Source organism: Protomyctophum parallelum (assembly GCF_964188405.1).
Source record: "Protomyctophum parallelum genome assembly, chromosome: 9".
Lineage (NCBI taxonomy): Eukaryota > Metazoa > Chordata > Actinopteri > Myctophiformes > Myctophidae > Protomyctophum > Protomyctophum parallelum.
In genome coordinates this window covers 23,239,553-23,263,942 of record NC_139706.1, presented here as the reverse complement: position 1 = coordinate 23,263,942, position 24,390 = coordinate 23,239,553, and the positions used below count along the sequence as shown (strand labels likewise).

The window sequence follows — 24,390 nt, the reverse complement described above, 5'->3', positions numbered from 1 at the left end:
AATGAATGAATGAATGAATGAATGAATGAATGGCAGCAGTCACAACAACAAGTTCCAGTTAAGAAATAAGACCATTTGGAAGTTCCAACAAATAATTTTTTTATAATTAAATTTGAGAAGCTTTAAACAATAAATACGTCGTGACTCGTGGCATTTAATGACAATGGAAGTGGCGCTTTTCCTCTGACCTGCAGACTCCCAACTATATGTTGAGAACTTGGAACATCCTTCAAAGTATCTTCAAATTGCTCCCGCCCACCGTAAATACAGCAGCGCCATTTGTCCTTTTCCCTTTGCCGTGTAATTCTTTTTTTTTTAATATACATTCATTAAATACCTTTTAGCCTGCCTGTTTGCCACATAATTCCAAAACACTGTCATAAATTTGCCATAATTTGTGAGCGACCTCAATTCACCGATAGTTAGTTATTTCTCCCCTTTATTTATTTTCGTTCCGCACACACACAACGACGACGACGACGACGAGCGCTGTGGTAATTTAGCTGGCGGGGTAGTGCACTCAATTACTGGAATTAATCAGCAGCAGCAATATATTCAGCGCTGCCGTCCCTGATTGACAAACTGTGGACCAAAGTCAAGTTTACAAAGGCAACGGCACTCACACACTATAGAGCCCCCGAGCAGACATGAGTTATTCAACAGCACCCTCTTCTGGCGAGGAGCCGGCGCTGTTACGAGCAGTGCTCCTCTTACAGAGCAGTGTTTCAGGGGCACCAGACCTGAGGACCATTCTACAAATGTCTTCTATCTTGACGGTTAAAAAAAAAATCTATGTCAGTCGTTCTCAAACATGTTTATGTCAAGGACCCCCAAAAATATATGTAATTGCCCGCCGAGCCCCATCTGCAAATATGTTGTTCCAGGGACCCCGTCAGAAGCAAAGACATGAGTTAAAAACGTTGGCTCTGAAAGAATATATTCAAACATGTGGGCTTGGAGATCTGCTATTTTTCAACAGCATAATTTTTAAAACACCAAAAGGGGTTCCCGCCCCCTAAATGGGTTAAAAAGTAGTCAATACAGCAATACAATCATTTTAATCACGCACTTTATTCATTTATAATGTTGGCTATTCAAAAACAGCAGCTATGTAGCAAGCAAGCTTGTACATCTGCATGAATTATGATTCATCATGTTGAATTGTCTTAACGTAAATCTCCTCTTATGGGGGTCGCTGGCAGATGTGGGAGGGGGTGGGGGTGGCTTTAAAGGACCCTCCACACAGTCCACCATACCTCCATAGCCATGTGGTTCATTCACTACTGTTGACCCTCCACAGTCCACCATAGCCATGTGGTTCATTCACTACTGTTGTGCTAATAGCTGTGGTGTGGACTCTGCCATCCACTTGATTGATTGATGTGGTTGATGTTTATTAAAAAAAAGAAACTGCCATATAAACTCTAATTTAATTTCCATTGAAAGTCCTTGAGTTTAAAAACGATATATGTCCAGTGACAGCAGAAATAGTGATTGGTGTCTACGGCCCTTTAACTCATTTTGGGGCGGGAACCCCTTTTGGTATTTGCATTATGTCATGCTTTAGCTATTGAAAAATAGCAGATCTACAAGCTCATAGCGCACCACCGAGTGGCGCGCTATGAGCTTGTAGGTCTGCTATTTAGAATCTAATCTCAGGTCAAAATGGGCTAACCTGATTTGTGCGTAGTTGTGCACGGGTTGTCGTTCACCAAACACAGAGCAGAGCTACAGCAAGCTCACAAGTACTGTAAGTATACTGTAAGTCAGGCTTTAGGAAAGGTGCTTTCTATTGGTTCTTCTGATTCTCTCTCTCTCTCTCTCTCTCTCTCTCTCTCTCTCTCTCTCTCTCCTGGCCCTAATCAATGAGGTGGACAAACAGGTGTTTAATAGAGAACAGTGGCCTATCGATTCTCATCTGTTGTCATTTTAGTAAGGACAAGTTGCTTTCATGTCTCTGTCCTTTTTTTTTGTTATGTCAAAATTCAAATGTAATTTGTCTGTGACGGGTGGATAATTATACCTAATATATGTTAGTTTTCAGCATTCCCATAAAATATAAAAAAATAGCAGATCCACATGCTCAAAATGTTCGAGCTTGTAGACCTTCTACTTTTGATACTTCTGTGCGACGCTGTAGTGTGATCAAGTAATACGTACGAGAAAAACACACACAAAGTGGCATGCAGAGATGAGAGGTTTCTGCCCGACAGCAAGTTAATCATTTTGTGCTCTTTAGTCTTCCTCTTGCTCTCACACACACACATGCGCGCGCGCGCGTGCACACACACACACACAAACACACACAAACACACACACGCAGTCGCACACGCGCACACACACACACACACACACACACACACACACCTGAATGTCGCGACCAAGTGTGTAAATGCATAGATAGGACACAAGTTATGGTTTAATTTCACATATATTCCTCCGTCGACCACTCAGCGAGACTATTACATGCGCACGCATGCATGCACACACACACACACACACACACACACACACACACACACACACACACACACACACACACACACGTCACACACACACACAGACACACACAAAATCATTCATCATCCATTAACATGATCTACAGATATAAAGAGAGTGGCATATTATTGATTGATTTGGATATACCATTTCCTGGAAACTGGTAATGGTTGTTGTGCTTTTCAACTTCAAGAGAGGACAGCTGCTCAGAGAGATGGAAATAACTTCAGATGAAGCATGGCTCCTGATGCGCATTGAATTGTGCATCTATTTTTGTTTCTTTCATCTCTCTCTCTCTCTCTCTCTCTCTCTCTCTCCGTGTCTCAGTGTCTCTCGCTCCCTTCTCCCTTCCTGTCCTCCCATCACTGACAGAAATGTTCCTAATGCGGTGACAATTGAGTCGCCCCGTTAAATTAATTTGCCAGATAATGTGTCAATATTAAATATCAACTTTGACCTCTCCGGGCCGGCGGAGAAGGCTCGCCCAGCGAGCGGTATTGATTTTTGTCTGCCTGTAAGCTCGCCAGGCCCTCTCTCAAAGTCCATTATTTTTGATTTTCCCATGAAATACATATCTTTCCCCGCTGACATCTGACAAACAGCATATGGAAGTCATTTTATCTACCAATAATGTGTTTGTCAAAAAGTCTGAGGCCTTAATGGATTCCTGCGGCGCACACGGACAGCCCAGCTTACAGACACAGAGAGAGCTGCCAGGGAGAGAGGTGTGTGTGTGTGTGTGTGTGTGTGTGTGTGTGTGTGTGTGTGTGTGTGTGTGTGTGTGTGTGTGTGTGTGTGTGTGTGTGTGTGTGTGTGTGTGTGTGTGTGTGTGTGTGTGTGTGTGTGTGTGTGTGTGTGTGTGTGTGTGTGTGTGTGTGTGTGTGTGTGTGTGTGGAGGAGGGTGGGGCGGTGTACACAACATAAACAGAAAAAAAACAAGAGAAGAACAAGTGATAAATCATTGAATCGTTTTAAAAACTGTAGCGTGGATTCTTGCATTGTTGACCCGTCGCCGGTCGACGGTTAAGTCAACGACCGTCGCGTGGCTTTCGTTTTGGCTCGTTACCACTGATGACCAACAGATGGAAGATATTTGGGTAATTAATTTGTAGAGTCCTGGAGACCACCGATTACTGATGTTTTGACTACTAATAATAAGACAAATTTATGTTTTAATCAATTTGGAAAAAACTTTACATACAAACAAATAGGAAAATAGGATTACAATACAAGCAAACTAGTACATATACAATTCACAAACAAACTGAACTTTATTTTATTCCATTATTTATTTCATATTCGCATTGTGAGCATGTCAATTTGTATCTTTGAAACGGTTTAACCACTTAAGCCCCAGCGTCCGTATGCTGGGAATTGTGAGCTCTGCTATTTTCTACAGATATTTTTAATGTAGAGAAAAAACAGAAAATACACTAGTATAGAGCCCTGAGGGACTCAACAACAAACAGTATGGGTTTAAGTGGATAAAAGATCAAAGATCGGGACACATCAGCTTGCATAATCGCCAATACTGACGTCACGTTGTAAAATATCATATTATTCGGCCAAGGCGAGATATCGACAATGTCGAGCAGAAACCAGTTTTTAACATTTATTTTTCTTTATTAAATCAATGCTGTTGAACACCCTTTACCCGTCTGTGTGTGGGTTTGACCAACGTTGAACCAATGAAAAGTATTAAAAAGTGCTTCTGACTAAACCCCCTAACTCTGGATCCTCAAACTGTCGTTCAAACCAAATAACTCCAACTTGTTTTCCCATTCGAATCGATGGACAAAACAACCACCTCCACATTAATGGTCAAAAACCTCCTAACTCCACTTGGGCCACATTTGGCTAAAGCGATGATAATATAAGGTGAAATATATAATAACACATGATGAAATATCTGTGCACTGCACAGACATTTTGAGGGGCAGGTGCTCAAGTGAAAAAAGGGCACCTTGTGCGGCTCATGGAACCGCTGGCTGCCTAAATAGTGTGTGAGATTTATAGATTTTGGGGCATAAATAATATATTAGATGCTTTTAATCCAGAATTGATCGATGCCACTATGGGCCACATACTGTACACTGTACAAAACAATCAAATGAACAAACTGTACAAAGAACAACATTTCAAAAGGGCACTTTGCTGTCCAGAGGGCAAAAGGAAGTTGATTTAGCATTATCTGTGCACAACCCTGACAATGTAATAAGGTCATAATACCAACTCCGTTGAGGCAGTAGTAGATAATATAGTAGAGATGTACTGAATATACCAGATATTAGTAGTGGAAAGTAATTATGTACATTTACAATTTTGAGGTATTTGTACTTCACTTGAGTATTTCTCATTTTCAATAGTTTTATTTCTACTCCACTACACCTCAGAGCCAATATTGTACTTTTACCCCATTTGCATTTATTTGAACACTTTAGTTACTAGTTACTTTGATTATTATTACAAAACATGCATTTGATTATTACAAAACATACATTAAACACTCCAGCACTATATACATTTAGGCCATTTGAACATAGACGATCTACAAGTTGAAAATGCGTTGCATGTTGAGCTTTTCAAAAGATTTGTATACATTTTAAAACTTGACATCGGACATTCAACACAGAGTGATTTCTGCTTTTGGTACTTTAAGTAAAATTTTAATTCCAGACTTGTAACAGAGTATTTCTTACATTGCAGCATTGATACTTTTACTTAACCCATTTTGAGCGGGAACCCCTTTTGGTGTTAGCATTATGTTATGCTTTAGCTATTGAAAAACAGCAGATCTACAAGCTCATAGCGAGCTTGTAGGTCTGCTATTTTTTGAAAAATCAAAGAATGACTGACATAGAAAAAAAATCCGAAAACTCTCAGGATGTAGAAGACAGGTCAAAATGGGTTAAGTAAAACTGTTTGAGTACCTTTTCCACCGCCGCCTGATATATCGGCCAAACGTATCAGTGGGGCTCTGTAGCCACGGCTTCGATGCGCGCGTGGCCTGCCCGCCACACGCTCTGCGAGGTCTACAGTATAGTGATAGCGGTGTGAAGGACAGGCCACAGTCTGTGGGAGGATATTGAAGCACGGCGCTGCTCAGAGACGACGCCGCGTCCATCTAGAAACCCAGTCAAGGTAATGAGTTTATTTGGAGCGTCCTCACGCGCCTCCACAAACTGACAGCCTGTCACGCCACGCCACGGACACATAATCGCACTCGTCACTACGTCCAATTCTACAGTAAATAATAAATATAAATCAAAAGCCAAGTTTGCGTGCATTGCGTTAGGACGTGTGTGTGTGTGTGTGTGTGTGTGTGTGTGTGTGTGTGTGTGTGTGTGTGTGTGTGTGTGTGTGTGTGTGTGTGTGTGTGTGTGTGTGTGTGTGTGTGTGTGTGTGTGTGTGTGTGTGTGTGTGTGTGTGTGTGTGTGTGTGTGTGTGTGTGTGTGTGTGTGTGTGTGTGTGTGTGTGTGTGTGTGTGTGTGCGTGCGTGCGTGCGTGCGTGCGTGCGTGCGTGCGCGCGCGCCTTTTGCTGCAATATGTTAACTAAATGAAAACTGGAACAAATATTAATTTATTCATTAAACGCCCCGGTCTATGAAGATGTGTTGTGACAGCTCCTCTGTGGCTGCTAATGGATCAAATTAATTCCAAACTATTAGCTTCCAATTGTAGCATGCTCTTTGTTCGTGGGTGTGAGTGCTGTGTGCATGTATGCTGTTGCATGCTGTGTGTGTGTGTGTGTGTGTGTGTGTGTGTGTGCGTGTACACGTGCATGCACAGCTCGGGAGACCTCGGCATGAGTTTTGTTGTGTATATGTATGCGTGTGCGTGCGTTTGTGTGTGCTTGTATTCATGACACAGCCTACATGGGTGGATGACAGACGTGCGCGTCTGTCTGGATTGACAGATAGATTGATGGGAGAGTGCAGGGGAGGATGTGAAGATGGGGAAGAAGTGGATGAATATTGACTGATTGGTAGAAAGACTGACAGCCATAGAATAATAGGACTATTCAGACTCTGTTATGTTTTTTTCCGCTCCAACTTTTTCAGACACATATATTCTGTTGCCCTCCTACGCTTTGCAGAGATGTTCTCGGGCGTCCTCTTCTCCAGATCACTTATTATCTGATCTACAGAATTCTTAATGTGTTTATATCCAGATGTAATTTATCGGAAATGTATTTTTTTCCGCCCATCTTGTTGGATTGTACCGGGCGGCGGCGGCCGGGGGGAAAAAAAAGAAAAGGATTCCCTTTCTGTTACATTAAAAACCCTGAATGAAACGTAATCCTGTTTGGTTTCCATAATGGATGAGTTCCATTGAATTCAGCATGCGTTCATATTTTGATTATTTTATCGTGTTTTAGGTATTTATATTAGTGTTCTTCACTGTCTGGCTATTACCTTGTTTATTTCATGTAAGTATATATACAGTATATATATATATATATATATATATATATATATATATATATACTTTTCAGGATTAAAATGAAAGAAGTATCAAAAGCAGCGAGCTTGTGGATCTGCTACTGTTGATACTTGTGTGTGACACTGTATAGTATGATCAAGTACAGTACAGTACAGCGTTCATTTACGGAAAGAAAACGAACAAAAACAACGGTAAAAAGTAAAATATGGAGATAAGAGGTTTCTGCCTGACAGAATCGATGGACATGTGCCCTTGGCTAAACTGAAGTCCTTTTCATAAGAAGCCCAGATTAAAATAGGAGCATATGAGATCTTTCATGTGCCACAGATAATTATATAGAATGATAGCATGGAGTCTAGCTAGGCCCAGTCTCCATTCCTATACATGACAGAGGACAGGTGACCCCCTACTGTGTGTGTGTGTGTGTGTGTGTGCGCACACAGTACGTATGTATGTACACGTGTGCCTGTGTGTAACGTGTCATGTGTGTGTGTGTGTGTGTGTTTCAGAGGGCATCTCTCTGGAGGACCAAGTGAGAAGAATAAAGGAACTTGAGACCATCGAGGATGATTCCTTTGTTCCTCAGGCTTTCAAATCATCCAGAGAGAGCATAAAGGTGCGTTTCCTTCTCTCCCTCTCTCTGTCTCTTATTGAATTTCTGCAGTGTCCACAGTGCGGTGGGCTCTGTCCAGAGAGACGGCCCAGACCAAATCAAACAGTTCTATTCAATAGCGTTTGTTCTCCGACCAGAGAGACGGTTTCATCTGACGCTTTGCGGCCTGCTAAAGCGACACACGGCCACACAAAAGAAGTTCCTCCCTCTCACTCTCTCTTTCTTTCTTTCTTTCTCGCTTTTGTTCTTTATTGCTTGCTTGCTTTCTCGCGTTCTTTCTTTCATGCTTTTCTCTCTCCCTCATATCTGTCCCTTCCCCTGTGCTTCTGGTAGTGCAGATGCTAGCTGAACCCAGAGGTCCAAAGCAGCAGCTACTGTGTTAGATTCATTGTTGGGCCTCGTTGCTGTTCTGTTGTTGAGCCGAACGGCACTACGACACATGGTGCACGCTGAACACAGCCCGTCTACAAGACCACGGAGCATTGGCTGATTGATTGAAAACATCATTAGTCAGATATGTAAACAGCATGTGGTAAAGTCAGACATAAAGGTTACTGTAAAAGGTAAAAAGAAAATGAAAATGGACACACAGGGACATAAGGGGACATTACAGTAGTATGGGGGCAGGGGACAGCAAGGGGCCACATAATAATAATAATAATAATAATAATAAACTTTATTTGTATAGCACCTTTCATACATAAATGCAGCTCAAAGTGCTTCACAGGGCAGGACACAAAAATATAATACAATAAAACACAAGTAGTTAAAATGATAGAACAATTGCAAAGAACAAAATTGAATATAAGAACATAAAATAAATAAAAACAAATAAAAACACCACATGCAGCAAATCAGTCAGGGCAGGGTATAGTTACATAGAGGACAGTGTATAGTTCAGTTGTTCTGAAAGCGGGCTTTGATCCTTCCTCATTGTTTTTATTTTTATATTTTAAGCCATTGAGACCTGCGTTAAAAAGAATTCTTCTAAATCCCAACCGTTTTCTGAAAAACACTTCTTTTTTTTCAAACCTTTTCATGTTAAGGCCCACCGAAATGTATTTGGCCGCGGACTTCCATCTCAAAATATTAATGTTCCAGGGATCCCCAGAAGCAACCGGATCTACAAGCTCACAACGCGTCGCAGGCGACGCGTTGTGAGCTTGTAGAGCGGCTATTTTGGGTGTGCGGTACCGCCGCCGCCGCGCAACAGAGTCGAAGTATAGACACAAACGAAACTAAAATGAGAACATGCAGAGATTCATTGCATTCATTTGGAGTGGAGAGCTACACTGCATGCTGAATGCTGTGTGAAGTGAACCGTTCCGAAACAGATAGGTGGCAGCCTACTGTATGTCATGTCACGTATGTGTATAAGTGTTGGGTCTCAAGTTTTATATGTTCATCCGAGGGACCGTCACCTCTCTCTCTCTCTCTGGCAATCAAGCAAACACATGCGCAACACTAGTAGCCACAGAAACATCTCTGCTTTTGCATGTGATGTGACAGACAAGACAAGACAGTGCACTTTTCGTTTTATTCTTCATACAAAGATTCCCTGTTTCTCAAATGGTCAAATTAATATTTGATTAAAGAATATAAATATGCCTTTTTTTGTTCTTTCAGCAAAATATCGATTTTTATGTTAGACATTGAGGGAAATTAAGATTCTCAGATAAAACTTAAATAAAACGCTACTTATCAACTAACCGGTTAATCTATCGATAAGGTTATAAATTTGCAATGAATTGATAATTGACATCCCTATAGAGAGTGTGTGTGTGTGTGTGTGTGTGTGTGTGTGTGTGTGTGTGTGTGTGTGTGTGTGTGTGTGTGTGTGTGTGTGTGTGTGTGTGTGTGTGTGTGTGTGTGTGTGTGTGTGTGTGTGTGTGTGTGTGTGTGTGTGTGTGTGTGTGTGTGTGTGTGTGTGTGTGTGTGTGTGTGTTCAAAGGCATTTACATGAACGATGCACAACACTTTGTGTGCCATGCTCACACATCTACCGTGTGTACAGTGAGATATTGTTGCGTCAGACTCTTGTCAGACACTTACTACAGGTAATAAAACGCTCATGTAATGTATATCGCTTCTTAGAGCTGGGTGATCACTGATACCGGTATATCAATGTATTTGCACCCTGATAATAAAATAAGGGCTTAACCCATTTTGACCTGAGATCAGATTCTAAAAATGTCTTCTGCATCCTGACAGTTTTCTGAAAAAGCTATGTTTCCATGTCAGTCGTTCTTCGATTTTTCAAAAATAGCAGACCTACAAGCTCGTAGCGCGCCACTCGGTGGCGCGCTATGAGCTTGCAGATCTGCTCTTTTCAATAGCTAAAGCACAACATAATGCTAACACCAAAAGGGGTTCCCACCCCAAAATGGGTTAAACTGTCTGAGTTGCTCCAGTGCCTCCTTTCCTTATGCAGTATAAATACATTGATATGAGACACTGTAGATATCATCTAGGATCCTAATATCGTTATTATTGTCTTTTCTTGGCCTTGGGAGGCTGTGTAAATGTATTCTCTTTTTGCTGAACTTTTCAACACTGTTCAGCATTTTCCATGTTGCTAATGATCAATTTTCAAAAATATCTCGCGTGTGTTCTGGATTCTGAAAGCGGCAATTAGTGATCTCCCAAGTTCCATCAAAATATAATTACTTAACTTAATTGCTTCTTTTTGCTGGACATAATTTGAAATAATCCTGATTTTTTTTACATTAATCTCATGCTGGGTAATCCCCTCTCAATTAGCAAACATCTTTTGACAGACTGTAACTTAAGTACTTCATTCCTTTGGTTGGGGATATTGTTTTGAGCTATTAATCATCATACATTTGGACTGCACTAAAGAATACAAGACTACGCAAACATTCCACATATCTTTCATTCATGCCAGAAGAAAATCTGTACGGTTTTCAGACAGTATAAAAATGCACACAGTATGAAGTTAACTTCATGGCAGTTCAACATTTTACACTATACTTTTTAGCCCCCACATATCACAGGGAATCGAGATACATACATGTGTTGGCAAACACCTGTGATTCTGTCAATGTAATCAAAATATGGTAAACATGTTTACACATAATCAACATACTTGCAGTAAATTCTGAGTTGTCTCTCATCTGTGTGATTATTTGCCATTGTTCCTGAATAATGTGTGTGGGCCAGATCAAGTTAAAATCTTGAATCCATATGGTGGTGAGAAATCGCAACAAAAACTATACCAATTTGAGAGCATACGGTACATGTTCAGGTGAACACACGACAGACACCGTCTAAATATTCATTCAAGGAGGCCAAAGCCTGATGGATTCATAGAGACGTCAGTCACTATAGGATCACCAAGAGTTGAGATTAGAGCCTGCTAACGTTGACAGATTTGTGGGGTGCGATCGCAATTTTGGAGAGTCCTAGAACCAATGTACCAAATGTTTTGACCCATAAAACCCGATCTATAAGCTCACGAATGTGTCAAAAGTTTTCCAAAATATCTTAAAAGTGGTCTTAAAAGAAATGTAAAATAATGGCCGACACGGCGGCCAAACGGATATATGCAGGGTCGGGCTCTAATTGAGATGACCACTAACTACGTTGGTTACTTAGCTGTTCATGTTCACAATAATATGTACTCTGCATGGTCGTTTGTTTTAATATTCTCCTTTTGGCAGTGAGTCGTGGCATGATAAACATTTGGTCTTCTTGAGGTTGAAATCAGCAGTTGTTTTTAACCAGGATTTATAGACACGGCAGAAATTAAAAATGTCAACCTTTTTTTTTGTAATCGGGGAAAGCAACAGTCAGTTTAGATTGTTGGGTTGGCTATTCAAAAATAGTAGAGCTTGTAGATCTGCTATTTCTTTGAAACATCGTGAAGATTTGTGCAATTCTTCGAATATAATATTTTCTCAGGTCTCCGGTCTTAATGGGTTAAAATATAATTCCATGTTATTTGTTAGTGCTGCGAATGGAAGTCTATAATGGTAGAATAAAGGCTGCTTGTCATAATTCACTTAGCAGAAACCCTCTCGGGACGGTTGAATAATAAATTATGTACATTATATTCGCTTCTCTCGATTCGATACTTAAGATTTCCGACTGCTTATTATTTCGGTGCAGATGTTAATGAGCACCAATCCATACAGAGATGCAAGAGCGACATGGAATCTATACGTTGGCTGTCTGAAAGAATTATATATAATTGTATAAAATTACATCAGCATTAAATTAAGACAAGACACAAAACCTTGGTTGATACCAATTATCTCAGTTACTGGGTAGGTGTTCTTTCATCACAAGATTATCCCATTGAGACTGCTTGGCTATAAATGCATTTAAACTGCAGTTGTTCAGCCGGCCAGCCTGATAGAATTTGTCCCAAAGCCAAAATGTTTGGGTGTTTTAAAATAGATATTGACATGATGCTCGATCAAAAACGCCTTCGCAGCATTAAGAACTTCACATTGCATAATGTATTGCCTAATAAAGGAAACTTGTAGAAGTTAGCCCATTAAAAGTGGGTAAAGCATCTCTGTCATTTTAGATTTAGCGAGGCTACAGCAAATAAAGTGGCCAAACAAAAATCTATTTGGGGTCCCTGGCACGAAAAGGTTTGAGAAGAACCACTGATTTAGAAGACATCTGTAGAGGTCTGGCTTTACAGTCTGTCAGTCAGTACTGACTGACTGACTGACTGAGTACTGACTGACTCTACTGACTGACTGAGTGAGTGAGTACTGACTGACTGAGTACTGACTGACTCTACTGACTGACTGAGTGAGTGAGTACTGACCATAGAGTTATTATTATAACTCTATGGTACTGACTGACTGAGTACTGACTGACTCTACTGACTGACTGAGTGAGTGAGTACTGACTGACTGAGTACTGACTGAGTACTGATTGACTCAGTACTGACTGACTGAGTACTGACTGACTCAGTACTGACTGACTCAGTACTGACTGACTCAGTACTGACTGACTTGTCTGTCTGTCTGACTGACTGACTGACTGACTGACTGACTGACTGAGTACTGACTGACTCAGTACTGACTGACTGACTGACTGACTGACTGACTGACTGACTGACTGACTGACTGACTGACTGACTAACTGACTGAGTACTGACTGACTGACTGACTGACTGACTGACTGACTGACTGACTGACTGACTGACTAACTGACTGACTGAGTACTGACTGACTCAGTACTGACTAACTGACTGACTGACTGACTGACTGACTGACTGACTGACTGACTGACTGACTGACTGACTGACTGACTGACTGACTGACTGAGTACTGACTAACTGACTGACTGACTGACTGACTGACTGACTGACTGACTGACTGACTGACTGAGTACTGACTAACTGACTGACTGACTGACTGACTGACTGACTGACTGACTGACTGACTGACTGACTGACTGACTGAGTACTGATTGACTCAGTACTGACTGACTGACTGACTGACTGACTGACTGAGTACTGATTGACTCAGTACTGACTGACTGAGTACTGACTGACTCAGTACTGACTGACTGAGTACTGACTGACTCAGTACTGACTGACTCAGTACTGACTGACTCAGTACTGACTGACTTGTCTGTCTGTCTGTCTGACTGACTGACTGACTGACTGAGTACTGACTGACTCAGTACTGACTGACTGACTGACTGACTGACTGACTGACTGAGTACTGACTGACTCAGTACTGACTGACTGACTGACTGACTGACTGACTGACTGACTGACTGACTAACTGACTGAGTACTGACTGACTGACTGACTGACTGACTGACTGACTGACTAACTGACTGACTGAGTACTGACTGACTCAGTACTGACTAACTGACTGACTGACTGACTGACTGACTGACTGACTGACTGACTGACTGACTGACTGACTGACTGACTGACTGACTGACTGACTGAGTACTGACTAACTGACTGACTGACTGACTGACTGACTGACTGACTGACTGACTGACTGACTGAGTACTGACTAACTGACTGACTGACTGACTGACTGACTGACTGACTGACTGACTGACTGACTGACTGACTGACTGAGTACTGATTGACTCAGTACTGACTGACTGACTGACTGACTGACTGACTGAGTACTGATTGACTCAGTACTGACTGACTGAGTACTGACTGACTCAGTACTGACTGACTGAGTACTGACTGACTCAGTACTGACTGACTCAGTACTGACTGACTCAGTACTGACTGACTTGTCTGTCTGTCTGTCTGACTGACTGACTGACTGACTGACTGAGTACTGACTGACTCAGTACTGACTGACTGACTGACTGACTGACTGACTGACTGAGTACTGACTGACTGACTGACTGACTGACTGACTGACTGACTGACTGAGTACTGACTGACTGACTGACTGACTGACTGACTGACTGACTAACTGACTGAGTACTGACTGACTGACTGACTGACTGACTGACTGACTGACTGACTGACTGACTGACTGACTGACTGACTGACTGACTGAGTACTGACTGACTGACTGACTGACTGACTGACTGACTGACTGACTGACTGACTGAGTACTGACTGACTGAGTACTGACCGACTGACTGACTGACTGACTGACTGACTGACTGACTGACTGAGTACTGACTGACTGAGTACTGACCGACTGACTGACTGACTGACTGACTGACTGACTGACTGACTGACTGACTGACTGAGAGTACTGACTCAGTAGTCAGTCAGTACTCAGTCAGTACTCAGTCCAGTGACGCAACTCCCACTGAACGCTAGGGGGTCCCCCAGGGGATGGAGGGCTGGGGGGGTCAAACGCCCAAAACATGGGGTTATAAATATGGTTAGGGTTTGGGAGGTTGTACCAGTGCCTCCACACTACCCAAAAAAACTCAAAAGGCACATACAAAACGTATACGTTTTGGCACAGTTATTATTAATATGAATTTCCTGGCTGTGATTTCTCCTCCCATGTGTCTCAAAACATAAAAGTTTAACCACATCAGCAGCTCATGGTCAAAACTCACTGTGTGACCAACTGTAAGCCTGCCTATTTTATATAAAAATGTACAGTAGTACATCATTATTATTATAATTATTGTAACCTACGTATTATTTGCAAAGCTTCTATCAAGGCACCTAGACTAGCTTGGTAATCGATTTTCAGTCTCCAAAAATCGATTTAAGTGTGTCATAATCGAAATTAGATTATTACAGTAAGGCTGCATGATATATTGAACATGTACCTTCATCAGAGTGGAGAATAAAGTATAAATCAAGATGAGCAAGGCCACTCTTCTCTGCCCCTCTCTCTCACACACACACACACACACACACACACACACACACACACACGTGCACGTATTGCATACACATGCACGTACTGTACACACAGTGGGGTCTTGTAATTCACACTAGGTACAAGTATTAACATGGACGAGACAAGAGGAGTCCTCCTTCCCTCAGCCAAAGCTCTTGGTGTCACAGATAAACATGCACTGACTGCCATCTGCTGGCAGAATGTCACATTGCATTTATCATTTATCACACTCCTGTATATATCATTGTCTTGTGCTCCTACATCAAGGGTTGCCCAACCTTTCATGCCATGACCCTAATGACCTTAATGTAATGCAATAAAGTATGTTTCTACATCAACTGCACAGAGCTGCATGCCTTGGACCCTCTTTAATGTGCGCCACCTCCTTACCTCCTTCCCCTGTGATCTTTACTTATTCCAAAGGTTTAGAACTTTTAACCAACTCTTGTCCTTTAAAATGAAATGCCTACTCAACGTTAGCCTCGGTCCCAGGCTTACTTATCTGCGAAAAGAAAAGCCTGGTCACAACGTAAGGCAGAGAAGCTATCGGCAGACGTATCCTCCGGAATATCCTGTCAGATGTATTTCCCCCGGATACGATATTCCCCGAACAATCACAACACTTGTTTCATTTGCGGAAAAATGTAAACTGATTTGCAAAGCATCAACGTCATTTCCTTGGGCAATACTTCTGCTAAAATCCTGCACTTCCGCTGATAGTCTTTTCAGCGTAGGTCTTGCCCAGGGTGACTCCACGTCCACTCCTACAATTGCAAGTGCTTGTAAGGGTGGGGTCTTATTATTAGTTGATTTTAGAGGTATCAGAAAGGTTTTAAAGTACTTAGTAGTTGTAAATTAATCTGGGGACTCCCCAAAATAATCTGGGGACCCTCCAGCCGGTCAGTTTGAGAACCAATTAAAATGCCTTGACATGACACAGCCAAATTAGAAGTATTCCATGGAAAGTTTTATTAGGGAGGAATTTGACTACTATAACCCTTGCGTCTCATGTCATTGTGTGTGTGTGTGTGTGTGTGTGTGTGTGTGTGTGTGTGTGTGTGTGTGTGTGTGTGTGTGTGTGTGTGTGTGTTGACTGTGTTGTGTGTGTGTGTGTGTGTGTGTGTGTGTGTGTGTGTGTGTGTGTGTGTGTGTGTGTGTGTGTGTGTGTGTGTGTGTGTGTGTGTGTGTGTGTGTAGGTGGAGCCGGTGGACGTGAAGCAGGAGCCAGAGACGACGGAGCCAGAGGTGGTGGCCTCTCTTCCTACGTCCATACTCTACAACGATAGTGACACCCTGGCCCACCCCAGCGTAAGGCCTCGTCAAGTACTCGCATGTTTTACTTAACCCATTTAGACCTGAGGACGATTCTACAAATGTCTTCTAAATCCTGACAGTTTTTCGAAAAACCCTATTTCTATGTCAGTATTTCTATGTCATAGCGCGGCACTCGGTGCCGTGCTATGAGCTTGTAGATCACACACGTGTAGCTTTTAGATCAAACACTTAAAAGTATGACCTGGCCATCTGCATTTGCACTGACCGAGCATAATGTATGAACCATTAATAGAAGATCTATAATTATGAGCGTTAATTGGAGTGCAGCACTGCCCCGCAGTATGACAGAACCCCATAGCATCGTACAACAATGCATCTCCAACCCTGGAACAACCCGCCCTTCACTGAAGGAAGCAACAGCGGAAACTAAAACTAAACTCTAATATCGCTCCCTGGGGCTTCCCGCTCATCTATCTCCGGAGGGAAAACTCGGTTAGGGCCTGACGTATGCAGATCAACCGCCCCCTCCACACACACACTCACACTCACACACACACACACACACACACACACACAACCACAACCTTCGACAGGCTGATGTATGGCAGTAATATGCCCCAGGCGGGCCCCGGCCCCCTGCCTCGGTCCCAATCAGGACAGATGAGTCCCATTACCCCATCCCATATACTGTCATCTCCCCCAGCCCCCCAACGAGCACACACACACACACACACACACACACACACACACACACACACACACACACGTACACGTACGTGCGTGCGTGCACGAGCACACACACACACACAGAGCCTCATTAGCACCACACTACCAGAGGCGGGTGCCGACACAGACAGACAGAGAGAGAGGGTTTTGCGTGAGTGTTGAATCTAACACACAGATAACACGTTACCGCCAGCGATAACGACCCCGGACAGTTTATAGCGGTTGAAGGATCGACAGACACGGCCCGGATCTGCATGTTCTATAGACACTATCAGACACACATCATTACACGGACGTAGCGGCGTGTGGTTATATGTGCGCGCCGTGTCGAAGGAATCGCCCCCGCGTGAACGTGCACACACACACACACACACAGAATATGTAAATGTTTGGTGTCTTGTCATTTGTCGCTCCGTCCGCTGTACTTTGGATGTCTTACGACTCCTCCAGCTCCTAATAACCAGATGCTTTCATTTGTCAGACAGGGAGGCCTCCGTCTGCTTTGCTCTCTCTCTGACTGCCATCACAACCAACTACCCATAATGCAATAGCAATGCCGCCATAACGTTATAGTCCAGTAATAGCGTTAGTGCCTGGTTTACACTCGGCTGCGCGGCAATGTCGCACGCCGGAAATAGCCGACGTACAGGATCACGACACATATAACGACGGGGACGCGTTTGGAGCTGGTTCACGACACCCAAGAGCGACGAAAAATATAATGGCTTTGAGCCTGCAGAGCTATGGTTCTGTGGAGGAGTACAGTGAGCCATGTGTGCCGGGTTCTTCCACGTCTTGTTATCTGCCCGTCGCTCTCCTCTCCTCTCCTCTCCTCTCCTCTCCTCTCCTCTCCTCTCCTCTCCTCTCCTCTCCTCTCCTCTCCTCTCCTCTCCTCTCCTCTCCTCTCCCCTCCCCTCCCCTCCCCTCCTCTCCTCTCCTCTGAGGCGACGTTATCGGGACTCGACATTCCACAGCCCACTTCCACGCTATAGTATGTATGACATCATGGCAGTGTGACTCCAACGTCTCCAATGTGGAGGTCAGGTCGTCTGGCGGTCACGGGGCCACGCTGGACTAACGGCCCTGTGCCACTTTCTGCCGCCATGCCAGCTCACTGCTGGGAAGTGTGTAACTCTTACAAGTAGCAGTGCCCTCACACATGAAATGTCCCATATAGACAGACCAGAGACTGGGTCGGGACACATTAACCCATTCACGTGACGTGAATGGGTTGACGCTTGACGTCAAAAAAATATATATATATATATTTGACAGAGTTGAGGCACATCTTAATGATTTTTTCAAAAATAGCAGACCAGACCAGATCTGCTATTTTTCAATAGCTAAATTATAACATAATGTTTAAAACAGCAAAAGAGGTTAATGGACACATTTTTATGGGTCCCTTTATTTTCATGAATTGAAATAATGTTTTATGTTTAGTTTTTTTCATGAATAAATAATAGCAAAATCTAAGAAATTCCATGAATTAGCTTGTGAGCTTAAGTTAGTCTTAGTAGTATATGACTATCCGTTAGCGTAGCCGTTCACAGTGTCGTGGAATTCTGGATCAATCAATAATCGATGAGGCAATAGGAGTCGAGACAATATTCTCTGGTGCTGATGTATGCTTTATGTAAACATGATATCATGGAGAGAAGTGCAATAACACTCACATAGTGTTAAGTTAGTTCTGCCCAGATCACAGGGCAGAATCATAAATAAATTCATAAATCTTTTCCAGGAACTTTTGTTTTTTCAACATTTGCATGAACGTTAATGCGTGTAAAATAGATTACAAATAATATTGATTAAAAAGAACAATGAAGTGTGGATGATTTTGTGATAATGTTTTTGCCCCGAGTTCATGGCAGATCATCAACATTCTAAAATCAGCAATCTAAGCAGTTGATTCGATTTTGATCACAGCCAATCGCTATGGTTAGCCACCCATGATATCAAAATGAAGTCCAGTTCAAATGTGGATTGAATTCCAGCGCATACTTCTTTTTGCGACGGTCAATGTCTGCCTTAAATCAAAATCAATCTCCATAGTTCTGCATATAAGAGCCTTCTTCCTCTTCATTCCATCCTTCCTGGCGTATTGTATCTCCTCTGCGACCTCTGCATATCTCTTTTCCAATATCGATGCAAATATCACACTTCAACAGTGAATAAATAAAGGACGCTTATACGTGCTTCAACCCCCTTAATCTGGCCTGGGGAGACTGAGGGGACATTACTGGAGGTGTAGGGGCCCAGAGGGGGTGCATGAGGGGGCGGGGCACAGGGAGCTTTGGCGGTGCCCCCTGTAGTAACTCAGAGGACCCCCTCTAGGGGCTCAGGGTCCCAGACACTGGTTCTAGAAGTTAACCTTCTTCTGTTGTAACTGTAGTAACTCAGAGGACCCCCCTATAGGGGCTTGGGGTCCCAGACACTGGTTCTAGAACCTTCTTCTGTTGTAACTGTAGTAACTCAGAGGACCCACCTATAGGGGCTTGGGGTCCCAGACACTGGTTCTAGAACCTTCTTCTGTTGTAACTGTAGTAACTCAGAGGACCCCCCTATAGGGGCTTGGGGTCCCAGACACTGGTTCTAGAACCTTCTTCTGTTGTAACTGTAGTAACTCAGAGGACCCACCTATAGGGGCTTTAAAGAAATTCTTCTAAATCCTAAATAATTATTTTCACGATTTTTCTAAAATAGCAGACCTACAAAAAATAGCAGATCTACAAGGTCATGATTTGCTGCCGTTTTATTGTTCTTTGCTATTGTTTTATTGCCTTAATGTGACTCTGTTTTTGTAACCATAACCCATATATATACTGTACTTTGTTGACTGTGGGCCACCAGGGCTCTATACAGTTTTGTACAAGCTTTTTGGGCGGGAACCCCTTTTGGTGTTTTAAGCATATATGTACTTTAGCTTGAATGTATATTCTTTCAGAGCCAACGTTTTTTAACTCAAATCTCTGCTTCTGGGAGGTCTCTGTGGAACAACATATTTTCACATGGGCGGGGGGGGGGGGGGGGGGGGGGGGGTTGGCGGTCAAATGCATATAATTCTGGGAGTCCTTGACATGAAAAGGTTGAGAACCACTGACATAAAAAACATAGGTTTTTCAGAAAACTGTCAGGATTTAGAAGACATTTGTTGAATCGTCCTCGGGTCTAAATGGGTTAAAACATGTCACGTTGTGGCATGTTGTGAGCTTGTAGATTGGTGAGTTGTGTAACCTTGTTTTCGTCACATCCCCTGGTGTGTAAAAAGACATTTACTGTACCTGCCACTCAGTGTTCCGGAGTGACAACAGGTGGGTCTTTAGATGTAAGTCTCTGTCGGGTGGAAAGCACCTTTCAGGATTCAAATTCCAAAATAGCAAAAGTAGCAGATCTACAAGCTCAAGACGTGTCGCTTTGCGTAGAGCTTGTGGATCTGCTACTTTGCTCTTGTGTGACACTGTAGTGTGATTATGAAAAAACACAAAAAAGTTCAAATTAGGACATAAGAGGTTTCTGCCCAACAGCAACGATTTGACTTAAAAAGTCCTGTATCACAATTTACAATTTGGCCATTTATAGCAGCACTTTGAATCCAAAGCGACATACAGTACAGTAAGCAAGAACGACACATGGTAATACATCATCATAAGCAAGATAAGGATCTAACATCAGACTAACAGTATAATATCTGTACAATGTCTACATAAAAAGTTACATAGGTTTAGACTTCGCATAGGCCTATAGGTTAGAGTCTGAATAGGTGAGTTTTCAAACTACGGCGGAAGATTGGGACTGAGTCTGCAGTTCTGATTCCAATGGGTTAGTTAATTCCATAGTTTTGGAGCAGAGTCTGGGACGTGTGGTGCCTTAATGTCCCGGATGTTTTAGTGAAGGTTCTGTGTGTCTTCCTGGATCCTCCTATAACCCATTTTGGGGCGGGAACCCCTTTTGGTGTTTTAAACATTATGTTATAATTCAGCTATTGAAAAATAGCAGATCTACAAGCTCATAGCGTGCCACCGAGTGGCACGCTACGAGCTTGTAGGTCTGCTATTTTTTTTTAATCGTGAAAATCTTCTTCTCTTCTCCCCATCCTGCAGTTGTTCATGGACAAGGAGAAGGCAGAGGAGCTGTGGCTCCACAGACTGGTGGCCCTGAGGCAGGAGAGGCTCACGGGCATCCCAGTGTGACCCCCAGGGGGTGAAGGTCCGCTCCCCAAGTATCCTCACCTCATCATGTCCTTTTTTTTTTTTTTTTTACCAACCTTAGGCCTGACTCACACCTTCACAACAGATTGATGTATAGCTGATGCATGAGACTTATTGACTGATGCAAGCTCGCAATGCACTTCCAATGGGAGTCACATGGTTTGACACAACATTTTTGTTTTATGAGGGGGAGGGGGGCAGTCGAAACCCAGCCGAAAGCCGTACAACAAAAATGTTGTCAAACCATGTGACTCCCATTGGAAATTAATTGAGAGAGTCTCATACAACAAGCATACATCAATCTGTTGTGAAGGTGTGAGTCAGGCCTTAGTGTTAAGCCAGTGTCATGCTCAGTGAATAGTAGTTCTACAAGCTCACAAGCAACACCAGGTGTGCAACTAAGTATACGTAACTGAAGTTTAGAGTCCTTAAACCCAGAAATGAGCCAGCAATGGTTTCTCTCTTTTTTTAATACTTAAGGACATCACAGACAATGACAATGGCCTTTCATTGTCATGAAACTATTCATAATGCTTTAATTTGTTTTTGGAAGAATAATAAGAAAAAACGATAGGGACAACAGGACTAAAGTTACGTTTGTTTTTAATGAAGAAAACGGGTAAACCATTAAACACAGTGATGCGTTTGGACAGTGGTTATGTTGTGTTGGGTTTAGTAATAAAACATGTAGATGATCAGACTTGTGATTTCATTTACTGATGTGTTTTTTGCAGTGACTCAACAATGAGGGCTGTTTTGTTTGACTGGATACTTTATTACCGTAGTCAGAAATGATCTCTAAACTACCTCCCCCTGGCCAACGTGTTCCTTCCACACGCTACGTCCGCGTTGTCAGGTGAAAAGAAGCAGCTTGGACTCCTCATGCATGGAAGGAGGCATGAGGTCTATCCGACTTTTGTAAAAACACATTTTTGGATATTACTCCTCCAGATTTTGTCCAAATCTCTATATAGTCATGTGCTCAAGACGGGGATCTGTCCGATATTTCATATTCCATCCAAATTGGTTAACATTGGCTTTACACATTTGCAGGATTGGATTTTTAACAAAAAGCCTCAAATCATGAACGCACCGTGCATCTTTAGTGAAATCTTTCACACACTTTCCTACTAGGCTGAGGAATATATCCCACCCTTTTCACATTGGCCTGTTATGCCATAGCGCCTTTGGAACAAAATGCCTCAAATCATCCAATTACCATCAACGGGCAAATGGCACCCTTTTCACATTGTCCTATTATAGCGCCACCAGGAGGCCACAACCTGACCTGGCCTGGTGGAGACCTGTGCCTGTGGGTAATTCTGCTTTTGCTTCCTATTTTGGCCAGATCCCAGCTGGTGAGGAGACACCGTTCCTCATATAAATAGACAAATCGCCGTATTACAACACCTGTAGTTAAAAAGCAATCTGCCTCAACCTGAGCTAAGGTTCTACTGTATCCAGTACTTTCCATCGACACCCGGACATGAGTCACAACATTGCTTTTATACTGTGATGTTTCTGTAGTGTCGTGGACATGAGTCACAACATTGCTTTTATACTGTGATGTTTCTGTAGTGTGTCGTGGCTGCAATGTGCTTGATGGTTCTCTATCGTCTCTGTGGAAACCTCATTATGTCCAAAACGGTTGTACTTTTTTTCAAAAACTGCAAAGGTTGCAGATCGATGTGGTCAAAACCTCGAGCTTGCAGATCTGCTACCTTTGATGCTTTAATACAGTGTGACGCTGTAGTAGCTGTACTGTAGTATATGATCAAGTAGTGCGTTAATTTACGGCAACCGTTGAAATGTGGATTTAAGAGGTTTCTGCCCGAGTGCAATGATATAATGCGTGCACACAGGTCTACTGTACTGGCCTGTTTTGCCTACGTGGGCCGATATTGAAGACAGTAGAGAGAGTCCAGGCCGAGGCCTATTTGTGGATTTACCAGATGGTTGAGCTATACTGAGGATGGGACAGAATGTCACTCCCTTCACCCACACGCTCCGTGTAGCCACGCTGTATACTGTAAATAGCTAATATCTACAAGCTCACAGCGGGTGAGCTTGTAGATCTGCTATTTTTGGACAAATTTACGATCATTTTCGACAAATGTTCCTATTTGTCTCTATTTTTGCAGAATGTTTGTTTGCCCAACAAACACTAGGGTTCATTTAGTTAAAGGGCATGTTAGTGATGTTCTTATTAAAGATGTACCTGTATATTTAGTTCAAACATTTAAGCTATATTCAGATGTGACAGGGGTCTCTCCATCTCTCCAGCTCTTTTATTTAGTAAACAGAAAATAAATCATTTGGGATACCAATTTCACTCCATCAGGCGATAGAGAATTAAAATTTCAATGAGAATGTATCATCTTAAACTGTACTGTGTTCCAGCTCCAACTTCCAATTTGTCTTTTTTGTTAGTTTGTTGTTTCATCATTTCCAATTTCAGTTTTCTCATATAGCTAACGTGAAAAAGATACATGGAGAGATATGGATACCCCCATATACGTCCCATAGCAATGATGTTTTAGGGAATAGGCAGATATTTAATTTAAAGTATTTTAAGCAAAGCGACAACATCACTTAAAGGACAACTTTAGTTTTTTTCAACCAAGGTTCGTGTTTTAGGTTGTTATTAGAGAAAGTAAAAGATGAGTGTACATTTTTCTTCATTTGCGGCTTTCTTTCGTTTTAGGGATTTTAGTGGTTTTTCATGGCATATCATGGCGATTTCTTTAATTTATTATTTACTATAGTCCTTATATACCCCAGGAAATGACATCTGGCCACAGAAGATCACAGGATCTACTGAATGTGAAGGTAGCCTACTGTTGGAGAAGCCACACTGTGTCATAGGCTCAATATGTGAGTTTGACACATTCAGTAGATGTGATCTTTTGTGGTCAGATATAATTTCTTCGGGTCTAGTAGGACTATAGTAAATAATAAATTGCTATAAGATTTTGTAAAGAAATACATATTTAGCCCCAAGCTCGAATGTCGAAAACCGCAAAAATCCCTAAAACGAAAGAGAGCAGCAAATGAAGAAAAATGAACACTCTTTTGTGTGGAAGTGAGATTGCAGGCAATATGCGTGCGATCTCACTTCCACACATGCTCTGGAGTGCTTGTTCTAGAGAAGTGTGTGGGTCTGTCTGTCACCAGCTGGTTGCTTCTTACGTCACAGCGTGCCACATGCCACACACGGTGTCGGGTGGCATCCTGTGTCCCCTCACGCCCCGCGGGGAGCCACACACTTAGCTGACCCAAAAAAAAAA

The 24,390-nt window shown here is 42.5% G+C and overlaps 1 protein-coding gene across 1 annotated transcript in view; it reads left to right on the top strand.

Annotated features, from left to right (window-relative positions):
* rsrc1 (arginine/serine-rich coiled-coil 1) overlaps positions 1 to 21,801 on the top strand; it is a 222,124-nt gene extending 200,323 nt beyond the window's left edge. The window contains exons 8-10 of the mRNA XM_083772722.1: positions 7,452 to 7,558; positions 16,089 to 16,199; positions 20,996 to 21,801. Of these exons, the coding sequence (XP_083628848.1) occupies positions 7,452 to 7,558; positions 16,089 to 16,199; positions 20,996 to 21,085 (308 nt within the window). The 3' untranslated portion in view covers positions 21,086 to 21,801. The remainder of the gene's footprint in view (positions 1 to 7,451; positions 7,559 to 16,088; positions 16,200 to 20,995) is intronic.
* The last annotated feature ends 2,589 nt before the right edge of the window (positions 21,802 to 24,390 follow it).